The sequence below is a fragment of the Gossypium arboreum genome, chromosome 4 (genome assembly GCF_025698485.1).
Source record: "Gossypium arboreum isolate Shixiya-1 chromosome 4, ASM2569848v2, whole genome shotgun sequence".
Classification (NCBI taxonomy): domain Eukaryota; kingdom Viridiplantae; phylum Streptophyta; class Magnoliopsida; order Malvales; family Malvaceae; genus Gossypium; species Gossypium arboreum.
The window spans coordinates 7,337,533-7,357,576 of record NC_069073.1 but is presented as its reverse complement, the minus strand read 5'-3'; the positions used below and the strand labels follow the sequence as shown (position 1 = coordinate 7,357,576).

Here is a 20,044-nt window from a genome sequence, read left to right as displayed (position 1 = left end):
TATATATTTGGTGTAAATAAAATTGAAAAATAAGGTTGAAATTGAAGAAAGGGATATAGGTAGTGTAAAGTCCAAGTCAATTGTAAGGTTTGAACGGAGGTGGGTCTCATGGAATATATTATTAAATGTTATAAAATGGTCCCATGTCAAAGTGAAAGCATTGAAATTATAAGGGGCTGAGGGAATGCGGGACCTATGAAAGCATCGCCACTTCAAGACTTCAATGCCTTCTACCGGCTCTTCTCCTTCGAGATGCTTTTTCTAGAATTACGCGTAATTGTACTCCCATTCCAAATTTTTGGGTTTTTTTTTCTAATAAATTTATTTTCTAATCACAATAATTCTTTTTTTTAAGGTAAATTACACCAACAATTACTCAATTTTGATCCAGTTGATAAAATAATCGCATTAATTTCAATTCAATCACTCAACTTTTAAAAAATGATAAATTGATCATTAACATTATCGAAAAGTAACAAATCAATCACCTATAAATATTTTCTATTACAGGCCTAACGGGACAAAAATTTGAACGGGTAGAAAAAATAAAAGAAAAGATGATTGGTTTAGGGAAAAAAGAAAAAAGAATGGATTGAGTTTTACCTTTCTCTTCTCCTTTCTTCTTACCTTTTTCATCTTCTTTACCCTCAATCTCTTTCTTCCTATGCTTCTTTTTTTTTTCTTCTTCTTCTCTTCTTTTACCACCTTTTTATCCTCGTGTTTTCCTTTTTTTTTTTCATCTTCGCCTCCTTTGTCTTTTTTTTTCCCTTTTTTTCTTTGTGTTCTCATCATCTTCTTCGACTTTGTGCATTTTCTTCTTTTTCTCCTATTTATTCTTCATTTCTCCAAGTTCACTATCCTTGTGTTTTTCTTTATCCTTCACTTTATGTTTCTCCCCCTTATCCTCCTTATGCTTTGATTTTTCCTTCTCCATTGATTTGGTCTTCATTTCTTCATGGTTTGGCTTCATATCCTTCACCTTTGCTTTGAAATGCAGTTCTTCCTTCTTCACCATTTTTCCTCTGCTAACAATCGATTCAAATGTACATTGCAACTCAGGGCCCTTTGCCACAAATTGAAACTCGAATGTAAGTCCTTCCTAATTCTTCAACAAATTCCCTAAAAGAATGTCAGAAATAAATAAGCACAGACAAAATACAACCAAACATGGACAGACTATAAGATTCATTAAAAGACACATGATAGTTGGTATTTTACAACTAATGGCATTACACATAAAAGCAAGTTTAGCACAAATTAACTTCTTATAGTAGAAGTATGATATTCAAAGTTTCAAACATAAAAGCGATCCAGCTTTTACGCAAGGATGAATTTGTGCCCTTCAACCAACTTGATTCTGAATACTTTCACTACCATCATATGTTGACAAGAAGAGAAAAATAAACCACAAGGAGACCTTAAAAAAGTTGTACTAATTTGATTAAATTGAATGAGAAAATCGACATTTCAAGCAAATATAACAGCGGGAAAAATAGTGGTAGCATAAAAGGTTTCAATGATAAATCAACACAAGTTTTTCCATACCTTTAGCATTTTTTCACTCCCTATACCTATTTTACTTCCAAGAAGCAGGTTAATATAGGCCGGTGACATACACATGCGTATAAGAAATGGATTTAGATATCATAAACATTTGCCAAACCTGATGCGACATTGTAACCTTGCACAATTAATCACACTATACTACTGCAAGGAGCAGAAACTCCACTGCTACCAAATTCAGCCACTCTCCAATCTAAATATATTGATCATTTTCCTTAAATCTAAATTATAATTATGCTATTAACCAAAAGAACAATAGAACTTGTTGTTCGTTCTTGGAAGAGTATCTACAGATTATTTCACAAACCAAGAAAAAAAAAAACCAGATTCAATTTCCCTGGAACCTTTATACTAGCAAGCAATCAAAAATAAAAATAAAAATGGGTAGAATAGATAAACAAGAAAGATGTTGAAACATCCAAAAACCAAATCCAAAGAGGTATGTACCTTGAACGGCTAAGATGAGAAGAAAAAGAAGAAGAAAGACGAGGAGAATGAGAAAAGTAAAGTCCCTCCAACTGGCCGGTTAAATGACATCAAGGAGCAAGTTAAATGCCAAGTCACTTTTCCGTTACTTGTATGATAGAAAATGGTTAGTAGGACTGATTTGTCATTTTTCGAAAATTGTGTGACTAAATTGAATTTAAAATGATTGTTTTGTCAACTACATCAAAGTTGAGTAACTGTTGGTGTAATTTATCTTTCTTTTTTCCTATGGCAATAACGAATGAATGAGGCCATCTCCTCTGGAGATTTATTGTTGAATTGTATTTTATCTTTTTATTTAAAAAATAGGTAAAATAATTTTTGTATATTAGATTAAATAGCATATTGAACATCTTTATTAAAAAAATTATTTATTTGTACAGTTAAAAATTAACGTAATTGATGGAATAATTAGATAGTGACATGTGACGTATTATATATACTTCATGCTAACATACAAAGATCGATTTTTAACAAGATTAATGAATGAAATTTTTAACAAAAAGATTTGGTTGCTCTTTAATTTAATGTGTAGGACTAATTTACCTATTTTTTGAATAGAAAAAATAAAATACAATTTAACTCCTAATATAAGGACTCCAAAATATTAGACATCTCCTCATTTTTTTGTTATATTATAGTAATGTTTTTTTTATAATATTTAATAAAATATAAGTGGGTTTTCAAAGTACAATTCCGAATTGCCCTTAACACCAAATGAGAACCTACATAAGGGTCAAATATCTAAATTCAAAGCTCTATTAATTTTATTGTCCATAAGTCTTAAGATTTTGTTTAGTAGAATGGAAAAAAAGATGGAAAATTCAAAGGATGGAAAAAGCATTTTGGTAATGAGAGATTAGATTTGGGAGAATTGTTTTGAGATGGTTTTCCAAATGATGTTATAGGCAACATTACACAAGCTAATGGGTATAAAGTGAGTTGGGTTGAGTATGAGAAGTGGGTCTGGGAATAAGGAGAATGACAGCTTTATTGAGCAAGACATCCAAGTGAAGGAAACAAGATGGTTACCCAGAAGATCTCATAGAACAGCCCAGTTTTACCATCAATACCTGATGCTTTAAGAGCAACAATCTGGAAAACACCATCCTTAACTTCTTTTGTCATCAGGGGTTGGTTGAGGCAAAGGATATCATCTTGAGAGATGTGGGGTATATCCAAGTCCCTTGGGCAGTTTCGAATGACTTCTCTGCTCATAATAGCAGGACCACAAAAATGAAACTCAAAATAGTTGACAAAGATATGTTTTATAATCGTAGGGTCATTCACCCAATTGGCCCTAAGAGCAATAATGAAAGCATTTTGTAAATCCAGCTTCTTCTTTTGAAGACTTGCTTGTTCCATCTCTGTGATGAGCTTGTGATTTTGATTTTGCACACCAAGTTGAAAGAGGGGGATCCCTCAATTCGGGAGTTGTAAGCTTCACTGCATTGCAGATGCAAAGTCCACATAGCTTGAAATGTTCTGTTACTTGACACAATCATCAATACATTATCAGAGTAAACAACTGGAATATTTAAAACGGAAACATTTATGCACTGGAAAAAGCTTTATCAAGTCTTTTCCACACAACATCATCATGTTATTGTAATTAGATAAGTCGATGAAGTTTGGGTATTTGACTAATACTGTTAAAATATCTTGACGTGATATTAATGATCAATAGTATGGTCCCAATAGCAGGTTCACATTTTGACATGGTAAATTTTTTAATACATTTTTTAATTGTCACATGTCAAAATGTGAGGCTCCATGTGTCACTATATTATTGGTCGTCAATGTCATGTCAGCGTATTTTAACTATTGTTAATTAAGTACCTAAAGAAATACCAAGTTGGCTTATGGTTTCCAAGTTTAGGTACTAATTAGGTCCAAAAAAAAGTTTAAGTACCAAATAGAGTACAAGTTACTAAGTTCAGATACCTCTATATATATTACCCATCCATTGCACTATGCCCTTCTTTATGTCACCAAAAATAAAATAAAATAAAAATAATTTTAACAAGTGTTATTTGAAATAATAAAGATTTTTCATTGCTCAAAAGTAGAGTTGTTCCTGGGCCAGGTCGAGTCGAGTTCAAAACAAGCCTAAGTATAATATTAACATACTTTATGTTTGTCCAAGCTCAACTCAACCTAAAATATGAGCCTAAAATTTTGCTCAAACTCATCCATATTTGCAAAAAACTAACTCAATCTCATTTAAAACTTGCTCATATTATTTTTAATTTTTTAAAAATATTTATATAATTTTATTTTTTATTTATTGAATTTGTTTATATAGTCATCTTAACATTATTTTTTAGGTAAAAAGAAACAACATAAAGCATTACATCAACCTATTAACATTAATCAGGCAACGACACATTACGATCAGCAAGTAATAAATCTTGTACCGAAACAAGAGGTTCTTCAAACAGTTGTAAAATTAAAAAATCAATTGCAGCACACTTAGCCACATGATCTGCAACCCTATTATGCTCCATTGGGATGTGGCACACTCTTATGTTCCATTTTCTTATGCAGGAGTTGATGCAAAAGTCTTAATTCCACCAAGTTGCTTTTAGCACCACCACCTGCTAACAGTAATTCTATCAGATGAGCATTATCACATTCTACCTCAATCCTCCTAAACCCTTTTTCCCATGCTATAAAAAGGCCTTCCACCATTGCTCTATCTTCAACTTTGAAAACGGATTTCTCACCTAATGACATCAAGTAACCACACAATCATTATGCATTTGAGTCTCTATGTACACCTCCAATGGACGCATGAAATCTATTATTTGACATTGCCTTATCTGTATTAAGCTTTATCCAGTCCCTTCCCAAACGAGAGACCAATTCAATGAAGTATTATATATTTAGTATAAGTTTATTTTTTTATATGTTATAAATTATAATATATATATATATATATATATATATATAAGATAACATAATATAAGATATTATAAATTTAAAAACAAGCCGAGTTGGGCCTGGCTCGGGCCTTGAATATACAAGCATGAGCTCGATCCATATTTTAAATAGGCCTATTATTTCTACCCAAACTTTTTCAAATTGGACAAACCTTCAAATTTAGACAAATAATCACACCCATGAATAAACTCACAAGCATTCATCAAATCATTGAAAATAGTTGAAAACAATCCTTTTAACGAAATTAGAATTTCATTACTAAACTAAAATAACCAAAAAAACAAAATCAACTCATCACCTAATAAAAGATATTCATAACAATATAATCTTATTTATTGTGATGTTCATGTAAACTTTTATAGCCAAGGTAGGTAAAATTACTATAAAGGTTTTTTTTTATTAGGGGTCAAATTTCATTTTGTCTCTTTACTTAAAGGGATGGCAAACTACTTCTTGTACATTAGATTAACAAGAAAATTGATCATTTCTATTAAAATTTTTATTCATTTATATTGTTAAAAACTAGTGTGGTTGACAGAATAATTAGACAGTGACATGTGACGTGCCACGTGTACCTCATGCTAACGTACACGGATCAATTTTTAACAACAGAATTGGATCAAATGTTTAATAGAATGACCAATTTGCTCTTTGATCCAATGTAAAAGGACTAATTTATTTTCTTTTTTTAGCAAAAAAAATAATATATAATCTAACTCCAAATATAAAGACTTCAATAATAATTTTACAAAGGATCGTACTATATTACATATTAGAAGCGATAACAAATACCTCATCAATTGAGACATGCAAAATAATTATACATATATTTTCTTCAAATTTAGTGACAAACTATGAAATTAAAGTTTTGTTATAGTTATACCAATTTTAGTTTCAACTATCTGTTTACAATTTGAGGAGGTTAGAATAAAAATAATAAATTTAAAAATAAAATTGGACAAAAAATTATATTTATTTAAAATATAGGTCAAGGCTTGAACTCAAACACTCAAGACTCGAAGTTCAGTCCAACTCAAATGTTTTCTAAATTTATAATATATTATATTTTGTTACTTTATATTTATTATATAATTATACAGCATAAATTTTAAATCTACATAATAGTGAAATTTTAATAAATAAAAATATGTGTATAATTATTAAATATTAAAGGGATAATGTCATGGATACATGAACTATTAATATGTGCTTTATTATGATATATGTACTTTCATAAAATGTCTAATGTGGTACCTAGTGTTAACATCATTAGTGAGTTGTTTAACTAGCCAATGAAAATTGGACACGCAGAATTTTCCCCTAAATCATCAAATTCAATTTAAATTAAAGAAAACAAATAATTAAACATATGGTTAAAAAAAGTAAATATTAAACTTAATAATCAAAAAACCATTCTCTGTTTAAATAAATGGTCATCTTCTCCAAAAAAAAAAATTATTTAAAATAATATTTTTTTATCCATGAAAGTACATGCATTTTCATGTAAGTTTAATATTTACTTCTTCCTTTATTAACCATATGATTAGTTTTTTTTATGTTTTTACTTTACTTTAATTTATTTTATTTAGATTTCGCATAATGTTATATTATTCATGTGGTCTTAATGATTTGGAAAAATTCTACGTGTCAAACTTTCATTAGTTGATTTAGCAATTTTTGTACCAAAACACATATTAATGGTTCAAGTACCATAAGCACAAGTATCATAATAAAAACACATATTGATAGTTTAGGTACCACATTGAACATTTTCAAAATACAAGTACCAAATGTGACATTATCTTAATATTAAATTAAAATTTATATAAATATCTTTAGAAAATAAAAATAAGGGTGGGTCTAAAATGTGTTTGGGCGAATCATTTATAAATATAGACATTCGAAAAAATTTTAGACTCGTATTTTGGGTTGCGTCGAATTTAGACAAGTATAAAATGTGTTACTATCATACTTAAGCCTAACCCAAACTCAACCCATAAATACCTCTATTTATAGTTATTATTTATTCAATTATTGTTAAATTTGATTATTCAAAATAATCAAATATTCAAGTTTTTTAAGTATTAACCATTTTCAAAATTTTGAAAAGATTAATTAGACTCTTTAAAAATATTGTAATTTCTAATTAAGCGTTTTAAAATTTTTAAAAATTCAAGTATGCATCCAAAATTTAATGGCATCAAATATCCTTAATTTTTGTTTAAATTATAAGTTGGTCCACGAACTTTAAAATATTTTAATTGAGGTGTTCAAAATATTAGTCAATCAAATCTTTTTATTAACGGAGACATTAAATGTTATCTCAAGTATCATTGTAAACTCATGTGTATAATATATATATATATATATATATATATTGTCGAAACCATTTTTTTTAAAATGGGAAATCGACTTTTGAAAACGAAAAGTTGGGAGTCGCCACCAATCGTTTTTTAAAAAGGTGTGATTAGATCACCTCAAAACATGGTCGTTTTTAATAAACAAATAAATTTTCCAAAACGACGATTTTGGTCTGCGAAAATAGAAAACCAGTTCGAAGTCGATTACGTTTAGGAAGGATTAGCACCTCGACACGCCCAAAATTGGTACTTAATCGATTAATTAAGTCCTAAATGTCGAAAATTAAAGATTTGGACAAAGTTCAAAATACGATCCTCCTTTTATTGGCTTTTAAAACATTTAGGTAAGTCAAATGTGTGTTAAAGACCATCTCACCTTGAGGTAAAACATTACATCCAGTACGTTAGGACACAACATTTTTGACCCTCAAATGTGATTTTACCTTTAAAATGTTCGTTTTAGCTTTAAGAGGATATTCGAATATTCAAAATAAACAAAGAAAGCGAAGCCCAGTACGTTAGGGCACGATCCTTTGAATTCTTTAAATACCGAACATTGCCTTGTTTAAAATTTTTTAGAGTGAACCGGTAAAAGGATATTCTGATATTCAAAACAAACAAAGAAAGCGAAACCCAGTACGTTAGGGCACGATCCTTCGAATTCTTTAAATACTGAACATTGCCTTTGAATTAAAAAACGAAGATAATGGTATGTCACATGCAAATAACATTACTATAATAACCTAAACGATGCATACTAACAATAAAACATAGTAGCAAAAAGGTTTAATGACAAATAAAAAAATAGTAATGGTAACATATTAATAACGGTATAAACAAAAGAAATAAAACAATTATATAAATATATAAAACGGAAGATAATAGGAAAAAGGATTCCTAATAATATACATTTGAAATAAACAAAGTATAAATTTTAAAACGGGATCTTTAAAAAATAATAATAATAATAGTCAGATAATGCACAATTAAGAAAAATAATTTAAAAAAATAAACAAATAATAATACACAATATACAAGTAGAATAATATGGAGTCAATAATAAAATATATATATATATATATATAGATAGATAAAGAAAGGATCTATAAAAAATAATAAGGTGAAAACAATAATATATATACATATGGAGGATAAAACAAATTAACAATATAAAATCAAACTAATAATGCAAAATGACTTGTTTAAAACGAGTTTTAAAAGAAAGACTAATAGATGATAGAATAATAAAAGGAAAAAAATAAATGAAACTAATAAAGAAAACATAAAATGAAATAGGTAAATAGTAATAATAATAGTAGATATAACCGTAATTATATAAAAACACGAAAAGTAAAAATATATATATACATTAGTAAGCTTAGTAATAGGTTTTAAAGAAATAAAAATATTGGATAAAAGAATGCTGAGAATATCTATTAAATAAGTTATAATAATATATTAACAAAGATAGTAAAACGTAACAATATTAAAAAGTGATAAAATAATAAAGTCATAGTAGTAAATAAAACTTAATGTGATAAAATTGTACAAAGTTGATTAATTTAACAACATGATAATTAACAATGTCAATAAAATAACTAATTTAATAATAAAGAAAGCCAAATGGCTAAGAAAGGACTAAAATCGGGCCAAAACAGAAATTTGGGACAAGTTTGAAAAAAGAAATATAAAACATTGAAAAGATAGAAATCACAGAAGGATCAAAAGCACAATAAAACCAAAAAAGTAAAGTGGCGCTATTCCCTTTGCAATTAAAACCAGAAAAACCAAAGGGTTGTCTGCCATTTTCTAAAGCAAAATTAAAACACCCCATTTACCAACCCATTTGCCGAAACTGAAAAAAACAAAGGGGCTTTCACCCTTCTTCCCTCTGCTAGGACTAGTGAACGCACCCATCATCGCCGGACCACCACCAGATCTAGTGGCCGACATCGCGCAATAGGGGTTTCAACCCCGTTTTAAAACACGCGTAAGTGTATTCATTTTTTCCTTTCTAGTACTATTTTGAGAAAGAAAACAAATCGAAACTTAAAAGGTGTGAGATCCGAAAGAAAATCACCTAACAATCAATTTCTCTGCGATTTTCCTCTGTGTCTTGTGGTATTTGTTCAGATATTCTCTTTTTAAATCCAAAAAACGTAAAAAAATACACCTGCTTAAACGAGTTTATATAGCCTAATTTCTAACTACTTGTTGCGTGCTTGTTGGTGCCAAGCGGAGATCATGGGAGGTGGTGTGGCGACGACTCGGAGTTGCGCGACGTCTGGCTTGGATTCAAAGCTTCATGCTACTGGCTTCCCTAATGCTGGGTTTCTCATTTCCTTTTTTGTTTTATTGGTATTTGGGCTAGGTATTATGTGGGCTTGTGTTTTGTTTTGTATATTGGGCTGAGAGATGTGGGTTAGGTTTTGGGTAATCTGTTGGGCTTTGGGTTTGTTTTAAATTTGGTCCTACATATATACATGTACTTAGATTCAGAGATGAAGCTAGGAGAGCTAGCAGGGCTTCGACCCCCTAAATTGAAAATTTATTATTTAGGCCCTTTAATTTTTTTAAATTTTAAATTAATAAAGGTAAAATTGTACTTTGGTTCTCCTAAAATTATAAAAATTCGATTTAATCATTTAAAAATTGTAAAGATATAGATTATAAAAAATTAAAATTTCATTCGCCCTCCTAAAAAATTATTCTGGCTTTGCCTCTGCTTAGATTCTGTGTTAAAGGGAAAAAAAAAACTTTTAAAATTTTATTAACACTGTTTTTTTTTTTTGTAATGTGTTTTATCCAAATTATATATGCAATAGATACATATATGATTACAATTTGATCTACATGTTTTAAATATACTCTGCATTAAATTTGAAGTGGCATTTAATGACTAAATTGACGGTTAATCTAACGAAAGGACTTGATTGATACAATATTGATACTTGAAGGACTTAATTAGAATATTTAAAATTTAGAGAGGATCCAGAATTTTCATTTTAATGAGACAAAATTGAGGACATCACCTAAAAAGGGTATATTGCATGGTTTGATACTTTTCTTTGCAGGTTCCATACATAGAATAAAAAAAAGGCATGCCGCCTTCATATATACTTTTCTTTAACATCCTCAGTTTTCTTGTTGCAGCTTGTTCCCTCTTTTTACTGCCTTTCCCTTCTCTTCTTAATGATTCCATTTATATAAACAAATAAGGAAGAAAGGAATTTCAGTCTCAATATATCCATTTCACGTTTGGGCACAAACAACAAAGCTCTGAGGTTGTCATCTTTGTCTTGTTTGTTTGTTTGTTTGTTTCTGCCCCTACAAGACATGCTATGCCATTGCCTTCAATAAGGGACACATTGTAACACAAATGGCGGAATCGAATTGGATTATCGAAGTTAATCGAAAACTCGAGAACATGGTGGATACTAAGGCAGAGAAGGAGCATTGGATGAAGCAATCAATCTACAGAGTGCCTGCTGCCATTGCTGAGCTTAACAAGAAAGCTTACATGCCTCAAGTTGTGTCCTTCGGTCCTTACCACCATGGCGAAGACCGTGTAAAGCCCATGGAGGATCATAAGAAACGAGCACTCCTTCATTTCCTTAAAAGATCCAACAAGCCTTTGGATTTGTTTGTAGAGTCTTTGAATAAGGACTTGCAGAAATTGAAGGAATGCTATGATTTGCTTGATCCTATATGGCAAGATGACAAGTTTTTGCAGCTGATGATTGTGGATGGGTGTTTCATGCTGGAGATTCTACGCTCTGCTACTCATACAATGGATGATTATGCTCCAAATGACCCAATCTTCAGCAACCATGGGAAGATACATGTTATGCCATTCATTAAACGAGATATGTTGATGCTTGAGAATCAATTGCCAATTCCTGTTCTCTACAGCTTGGTTGCTGTAGATAGCAATGGAACTAAGGTTTACAATTTAGTAACTTTCTATTGAATATGTGTGTGTGGGTGTGTGTGTGTGTATAACAGGTTTTACAATGTTGCAGGATGAAGAGTTCGTGAATAAACTTATACTCAAGTTCAGTTCCCCACATACGCCCATCTTGAACATGGGGCCTTGTTTGCACGTCTTGGATGTGTATAGGAAGAGTCTGATTCAAGACATACGGCCGGCACGTAAACGGAGAAAACGACTCCTTAAATATCGAAGCTCTTCGCACCAGGATGGTGACGACATCATTCGATCTGCAATGGAGCTTCAGGAAGCCGGAATCCGGTTCAAAAAAAGCAAGACCATGAGCTTCAAGGACATCTCGTTCCGCAGTGGTGTACTTAAGCTTCCAGTTATCATCGTAGACGATGCGACAGAGTCAATGTTTTTAAACCTAATAGCATTCGAACGTTTCCATGTCGGGGCAGGCAATGAGGTGACATCCTACATCTTTTTCATGGATAACATAATTGATAATGAGAGGGATGTGGCACTTTTGCATTCCACCGGGATCATTCAGAATGCACTTGGAAGTGATAAAGCAGTGGCTAACCTATTCAACTCGCTGTCGAAAGATATAACGTTGGATCCAGAGAGCAGCCTGGATGAGGTGCAGAAGAAGGTGAACAAGTACTGCAAGAAAGCTTGGAATGAATGGCGAGCTAACCTCATCCATACCTATTTTAGAAACCCATGGGCTATGCTTTCTTTGATTGGGGCCATCTTTCTTTTTGCCCTCACTATAGTACAGACTGTGTACACTATATATCCTTACTACCACGACTCTTCTCCCTCACCCCCTCCTCCACTTGCTCCGCCACCTAAGGCTCCTCCACCAATTGCTCAGCCTCCTACAGCTCCACCAATGGCCTCTCCGAAACATAGGGTTCCTTCACAATCCAATCGAACTCACCATTGATATATGATATGGTAAAATATAATTCCCTTCCAGCTAATAAGATATGCTGTTTCTGGCCACCCCCATCATGCGCAGGTTGGATTCATTGCAGATTTTTACAAGAATTTTTGTTTTTTGAATTAATTTGATTCATAATATTGATGATATCATAATATGTGTATACAAATAAGAAATAAGTGGATTTTGCTCTTTTACTGCATGATTCAACACTATTATAAGAAGTGGTTATACATGCACTATTATTACCAAAGGGGATTTCACTTCTCTTCAATCCTTAATATACCCTGTGAAATAATTCAATGTTATGATATATTTTTATGTCAGAAATTTGTAAAATGTAAAGGGCTTTAACAGCAGAGTTAAAAGAATGACAGGAACAATGTTGTCATTTGCAAAACTGAGTAGAGATATTAGGCTTTTTGTCTGTGGGGTTGGTCATTAAAAGAGGAATGGATCAAAAAAAGGCTCCATCCCAGTTCCTCTTCTTCCCTCCTATATAATTCCATTAACCAACCATCCTATCCCTGCCCCTCAACCCAATGTTATTTTCATACTAACAACTACTTAATAAGGCACCGCAGTTTAGCTATGTGTATCCAACTTCGAATATATATTAATCTTCTTTCCACTTGTTCACATACTTGAGGAATGCATTAGCAGGATTTTCCCTAGGCGGTGCCCGTACACGAGTTGATCTCCGCAGCACAGCCTCTTCCAAGGCAATCTTCTGAGCCAAATCCTTTGATCTTTTTTGGAGTTCCAAGCTGCAATGTCAAAACTCAGAAACCTCCATTAGATTGGGGATGAAACTAAGTCCATTTGTTCTACAAGGAAAACTAGTTGACACACTCACCTGATCCTAGGATAGAATTTTTCCAGCTGTTGTTGAAGAGCTCTCTCTCTCACACCCTTTGGATTAAGTGAGCTCATAAGTGCATCAACCTGTCCATCAAGTTTTGTTATAACTTTAACTGAAGAACCCTAAGAAAAAGAATCATTTTAAATATGTAACCTACCTCTTCCTTGGCACAATAATAGCCCCACTGCTTTGAATCAGAACTCTCAACAAATATCCTCCCATCTCGCCTAAACCACCAATACCTGTTATAGTCTCTGTCTTTACCTAAGGGATTGGTCCGGATGCTTCGTTTCTCCATCTCACGTTTAAAATATTCCTTCTGTTATATAAATTATGTTAATGAAACAACAATAAAGCAAAATATACATGAAAATCACATCAATTGAAGAGCAAGGATATGGGATTGAACCCTCTGTTCCCTCTTTTCTTTACTCTTCTTCTCCTGATCTTCCTTTTTTTCACCAGTTAGCTGTTTCTGTGCTTCCTTCTCATTTGAGTTTGTTATATTTTCAGCTTCAACTTTTGGATCCAATTTTTGCTTCTCTCCTTTCTTGGATTGCCCGTTTAATTGCTTCCTGCTACGGTTACAAAAGAGATACTTCTTCTTCAAACAACATAACTAAGGTGCATCCCTAGCTCAAAATAATACTTAATCAAAAATGGAAAAGAAGGATTAATCTAAGATCCATTTGATTGATGATTTTACCATTTTCTTCGCACTTACTTTAATAAATAGAAAACAAATGGAAAGTAACAAATGCATCAAGTAAGCAGATCCTTGGTAATAATCTCAATGTTTAAAAAATAAGCACACGTACCTATTAACAAATGCATTGCTTTGTCTAGATGAAATAACCTCCTCCATCATTTCACCATTCTCTTCTCCATTTTCTGCCATATGTGGATTGCTTCCTGTGCTCTCCATACTATTTTCCTTTACTACTAATCCATTAGACTCACCTTTCAACTGTTCTTTTTCTTCTCGTTTCTTTCTAGCATATTCCAAAGCTTCCCCTCTTACTGTGGCTCCAAGTGCCCGTCGCTGCTCAATTAGATCATCTAACTTGCCCCTGATAAGATCGGTTTCAAGGGCATGACAAACCAATTCGCGCAAAATCCCTAACTTAGCATTAGCATCCAGAAGGCCATAGTGCCCCCTCTTTATAGTGGTCATACAAGAGCATAATTCAGTAACATTGATCATTTCCAAGAAATCACAGACATACTCGGTCCAAGTGATGAGTGAAATCTGAAACAAAAACAGTCAAAAGACAAAGCATGAGCAAGGGAGGCCCCACATGGGAGGAAAATAAAGAGATTCTCAAGCAAGAAAGGAAAAACATTTATCTACACATCTACGCGAATTTCAACAAGATTCTGACCTTCGACTTTCGTTTTTTGTTCTGTAAAGCCAATGAATATTCACCATCATCTTTTATGAGTATACGAAGTAGAGCTGAATGTGTTTCCACAATGAGAACCAAATTACTATCCTTGTGACAGATGGCATTTTCAAAATCTTCAAGAGAGAATGGCCATAAATTGAGCACCCTGCTAAATGAAGAGCAAAAATCCCAAACCATCAAAAGATCCCCAATACAATCCATTGGAACGTTGAAATCCCTTGAAGGAGAGGGGCGATCAGTAAACAGTGGATCATCAGGACCAGGCTTCACCAGCAGGTCATCAATTGGATATTTGACAGGTTCGTCCTCAGGCTGATTATTTTCTGTAAATTAACATTAGAAGCAAGAAACAAATAAGTGAACAAATAAACACAGTGCCATTGAATTGCATACTGAAAAAAGGTGTAACTTTGCTCGTGCATAACCCAACACCCCCACCCCCAAGAGAAGAAAAGCACTCACAAGAAAAAAAACCAAGAGGAAAGAAATGTAAAAACTGAAAACTGTCAGGCCATAAGCTCCACAACTTAATACAAGAAACTAAGAAAAGAAAAATGATGTTCAACTTGCAACAAGATTAACTATACCTTCCTTACTGGCATCAGGCTTCCCAGTTTCTCCTTTATTCCTTTTGGATTTCCCAGATTCTCCGTTTGCTTCCTGGACATGAGAATTTATGAGCCAAAATATAATATCATAAAATAAATATCTTAAAACGAATACCATAAACATGCATAATTACCCCAACATTGTTTCTATTCTCATTTTTCCTTTTCTTCGTTCTGTTAACCAGCTGTCCACCTTGAAGGAAGAATTTGCTACGCAACTCCTCTGGAAGATCCGTTGAAATACCATGTTTCTGCGCCAGTTTTTCATGAAGCACCCAAGGAATACTTCGGCATGTGGACTCCCGAATAAAAGACTTCAAAATTTTTCTGTTGAAGGGTGTTTTCTTCCACACCAGATCTTCTCCATGTAATATTGCATTTTCTGTTATCTTCTTATTTTCTCCAAGCAATGCCACCTCATATTGCGTTTTGCCAACACCATTCTCCACAATTTTTAACACTCTGCATGGGTAAAGACCATCATCCTTCTTTCCATACAATTCAGCACCCACAAACAGATCTTTCTGCAATTTTTTAGTCACTAGATCAGCAAGATCTCTCAATGATAGCATACCTGTGAGAAAACACAGGTTATTTGACAGAGTTGCACAAAAGCAGTGAAAAGATTAAACAAGGAATTGAAAATTCTGAAACTAAAAATAACAAAAGCACAAGTTCAGAAAGCTGAGTTTTTTAAAGGCAAATGCATAAAGCTCTTTTTCTTTTTTTCCCTTTTAAACAGCAGTTGAATTTTTTTAGTTTTCCCTAAAAATCTAAAGTTAAGATCCCCAGATCATTCATGACGTCGTTTCTAGATTACTCTAAGCACGTCAAACCTTTGCCACACAAAAATAGTGGCACATACAAAATATCATGCAACGATCGACTTAACTCAAGCCTAGAAAAGATATCTGTAGATCATGTGCAAGGGAATATGTCCCTAAATTATAAGAACTTCAATAGTCACAATAATCAGAAATGAACCAAGAACAATCTAATCGCATATATTTATTGCAGCATTTTCTCATTGGTCAGATTCTTGTAGAAGGAAAAAAGATTTTGATTATAGTATATCTCACCAACTAGTTCTTCTAACCCCTAAAAACCAAAATGCGAGAATTAGAGCAATCAAATATATCTTACATCTTAACAGTGTTAGTACACCTACACTTTATAAATTTATATGCACTAGTTAAAATTCAGCGCTGTGCACATCTACCTCAACTGAAATTATAACAGCTCAGACAAGTTTTGTAGCATTTATGAGTGACACAATTTTAGCAACATAATCATCGTCGACCATTATAAAATCTTTTTACTTCTATTCTTCCGTGTTCTACCGTCTACGACACCAGATGTACAACCCAAGTATACTTCCATTTGATAAAAAAAAAAAACTTGTCAAATCACAACATTCTAAAATTCAAACGCTTCAAATTCCGAAAAAAGAAGATTTTATAATTAAAGTGTTCTAAAATGTAAGCACTTAAAATCCCTCAAAAGTTTAAAGCACTAACAACCCTAGATATTATGAACTAAAGGATAGTGAAAAATAGTCATGTAATCAACCCCAAGCACTTTGGTATTATTGAAGTTATATGATACATTTGGTTGTAAATAGCATTAGACTCTGAGGATTGTATCTCTTCTCTCTTCTTTCTCTCACTTTCTTTTATTATTTTCCAATTAATAATTTTTATCGATCTTGATAACTTGAAAATACTATTTTAAAAATCTCAAACCTTTATATTTTCAAACCTTAACCCCAAATACAAACGAATAAAAAGAATTAACTTTTTTAAACACACAAAATTTTGGTAGAACAAATAATATTAATCTCGCAAAATCAGAACACTGAAAATTGCTCCTAAAAGCTTACAACATCAAACTGATATATCTTTTATTTAGACAACTAAAACAAACAGCATAACTGTGATACACAGATATTTCAAGTAAAAGCAACAATCATCCTATCGCTACTTTCTAATAGCTCAAACTTAAGAATCTTAAACCATCCCAAAGCTCATACTTTTTAAGAAAGCCAAGGTTTGAAACAACTAGGCTATTAAAACGAGAAAGGTTCTAAAAGGTACAATTATCAAAATTCCCCAGACCTTACCTTTATTACAATGAAATGCACCACTAAAGACTTCCCTATACAATATCTACAAACAAATCTATTGAAGCTGCTTTTCAGTAAAGGATACAACTGTTGTTACCAGATTGCAAGTGGGTTGCTGTTATGAAAGGATATTAAACCCATTTCCACCAGCACAGTAAGGGACTCAGGACTTCAATCAGCTATGTGCTACGACTACAACCCAATTAAGGTTTAAACCACATAAGAGAAAGATAAGTGGTTCAAGATTTAGATCTGACTCAAGAGTATCTCTTATGTCAGAGTAAATCAAATATTTCTGACTATAACTTATCCATTTAAATCAGTAACCGCAAAATACAAGCCAAAAATGAAGGTAGAGGCAAGCGAATAAGAATAACTACTAAAGCTTTAGTCAGCAAAGTGGTTGATTGGTTCTTACTAAATTGTACAATACGCAATGCAGGTGCCACAAGATCATTGGGTAGCTGTTGAACCTTTTGAATTGCATGTTTTTCCGTCACCATGGCTTCTTCATAAGTCAAGTTAGATTTTCCAGTAGATTTGCACATCCAAACTCTCTGACGATATAAATTTATCCGGTTCAGATACTCTCTGATCTATGTTAAGGAAAACAAACATGCAATGACACCTCTTTTCAAAGATGGCTAGCTCGAGAAAAGCAAAAGATTAGAAAAAGAAAATGAAGCATTTGCTTCTGGTCATTAGGAAAGAGAAGGCCTCCAATCTTGACAGAGTACAACATAACTGGAGTGGTGAGTGGTTAGAGAACTTAATAAAATTCATCAACGCAAACTCAAGAAAGCATGATATACACTTTTCCTTCTCATCTGGGTAAAAATTTGCATTTCCTTAAACTGCAATAAGCTTTGCAAGAACTAGACAGAGGATAACATAAAACCCCATGAAAAAAAAAATAATGATTATAATTATTGGAGTACTTCAACTTAGGATACTGATAATCTCGAAAAATCTCTTTGGTGAATCGAACTTGGTATACAAGCTCAGAGGGCTCCAAATCTTCTGGTGGCTTTGCTAAATCAAAAGGCTTCCTCTTGAAGAGAGGCATTTTCCAAATTGCTTCCTCTGACAAATGCACCAAGACCACAGAATAAGAGATAATTCTGTGTCTGCCACCAAAGTCAATTAAACAAGCAGAAGACAGCAAAAATAACAGTCAACAAGCTTTTATTTTTCTCCATGATAAAAGCACCTAGCCTCGGATACAACACATTACAAAACCAAAGATACATAATTTTGAAATTGCAGTAATGCAAATCTTATTGGATGGAAATAATTAAATCAAAAGGCTTAACTGATTTTTGCACTCAATCAAAATGTACAAGACAATATACTAAAAAGAAGAAAATGTTGTGAGTCGGGATTTTCTACAATAACTAACAAGTGAAATTATGTAGAATAGTATTTTATTTTTCTACAATAAGCAAATCTTATTGGATGGAAATAGCAAGCGCAATGTAGTGTGGCGATAGACCCAGTAATGTACAATAGTAGTGCTCCATTTTTTTAATTATAAAAAAAAAAAAAACCCAAAACATCGTTGAATACTTGAATTCCCAGTTTTCCTTCATATCTTCCTTCAAAAATCAGAACCCAGAAAGACCCATTCAAGAAAAACAACAATACCGCTCACAAGTCAAAGCCAGAAACCCTAAAATGTTCATTTCGATTTTTAAAAAATAAAAAATAATCAAAAGTATTCAACCGACCAGAACAGGAATAAAGCAATTACTTACCAAGCAATGTCACCTGATAGAATATAAACGCTAAAATCTACGAAAACCCAAATCAAATGAAAAAAAGAACATATAAATGAACCAAAAAAACAATGAAATTGGCCATAGTAGAACAAAAACTCAGCTTCCCGCCACAGCATAAATAAATAAATAGTAGAAATGGAAAAAGAACAATACTTTTGCATGCAAAAAAATCAATTGAAAATGCCAAAGAGGAATCAAAAGAAATAGAAATCTTACAAGGAATGTGTTAAGCAGTGCGGTCGCAGTTTTTCCTTTTTCTATTAAAGCTTGGTTTTTTGTTTAAGTTTTAAATTTTATTCGAAAGGAAAGAGAAAGTTCTCACGTTTTCTTTTCTCTCTCTTGCTACACTCCTCTCTCCTTGGAAGGCCGATGCTCCTCGTGGAAAATACATATATTTATTTACACAGATGCCATATTATTAAATTTGCATTTAAGTCCCTTAAAAATCATATAATTACTATATACCCACAAATGGGCAAAAAACCTAAATTTATATATTTATTAACGTGTGTTTGTGTCAGGGGCTCTAACTTAAATTTGGTAAACCGTGTGGTCTTAGGGTGGGTTTGGATGGGTGCTGAATGCGATGTGGTGCGTTTAGTTTATTTTTTTGTCTCACATTGCAATATCGCTACAGTATCTAATTTTATTGCCACCGTTGTTTTTATATTAATTGCAAGTAAACGCACCATCTATCCAAACTCACTCTTAGTTGATTTTTTTCTTCAAACTCGTCTAAATTAACTTAATTCTCGAAAAGTGAAACTAGAATGGAAGCAAATTCAAAAACGAAATGAGCAATGAAAAAAAATCCAAAAGAAAACAATGATAGAATACAATGGCAGGATTACAAATGAGGGGAAAGCCTCAATACAAATCAAATTACATTAACAATTGAGATTAGTGTTTATATATAAGGTAAGTGTCTTATGGGATTTAAACAATATACATCTTTATCCATTAGTATTTACAATAATTATTTTAGTAGTTCTAGTTTTACTGGAGTGTTTTATTGGGCCACTAATGCTTCAAG

At 32.4% G+C, this 20,044-nt stretch overlaps 2 protein-coding genes and 1 long non-coding RNA gene across 9 annotated transcripts; 1 reads left to right on the top strand and 2 right to left on the bottom strand.

Annotated features, from left to right (window-relative positions):
* Positions 1-810: 810 nt before the first annotated feature.
* LOC128291850 (uncharacterized) lies at positions 811-2,115 on the bottom strand. Its single transcript, XR_008281787.1, has 2 exons — positions 2,011-2,115; positions 811-1,119 (listed from the first exon to the last, which is right to left on the bottom strand). It is a non-coding gene; the product is annotated as an uncharacterized LOC128291850 (long non-coding RNA).
* Positions 2,116-10,556: 8,441 nt separating this feature from the next.
* On the top strand, positions 10,557-12,957 carry LOC108460597 (UPF0481 protein At3g47200-like). Its single transcript, XM_017760153.2, has 2 exons — positions 10,557-11,295; positions 11,375-12,957. Exons 1-2 carry the CDS (start codon positions 10,732-10,734, stop codon positions 12,236-12,238), a joined length of 1,428 nt encoding a protein of 475 aa, XP_017615642.1. The 5' UTR covers positions 10,557-10,731; the 3' UTR covers positions 12,239-12,957.
* On the bottom strand, positions 12,478-19,409 carry LOC108460596 (uncharacterized). 7 transcript variants are annotated; one of them, XM_017760146.2, is made up of 11 exons: positions 19,228-19,409; positions 18,187-18,360; positions 17,652-17,824; positions 15,246-15,685; positions 15,091-15,163; positions 14,480-14,826; positions 13,916-14,346; positions 13,507-13,675; positions 13,255-13,416; positions 13,092-13,180; positions 12,478-13,002 (listed from the first exon to the last, which is right to left on the bottom strand). In XM_017760146.2, the coding sequence occupies exons 2-11, from the start codon at positions 18,297-18,299 to the stop codon at positions 12,852-12,854; spliced, it is 2,148 nt and encodes a 715-aa protein (XP_017615635.1). In that variant the 5' UTR covers positions 18,300-18,360; positions 19,228-19,409; the 3' UTR covers positions 12,478-12,851. The 7 variants fall into 7 exon arrangements, with proteins under 7 accessions (XP_017615635.1, XP_052883051.1, XP_017615634.1 ...); XM_053027091.1 differs by having other exon boundaries at positions 13,507-13,672; XM_017760145.2 differs by having other exon boundaries at positions 18,187-18,316.
* Between the last annotated feature and the right edge of the window lie 635 nt (positions 19,410-20,044).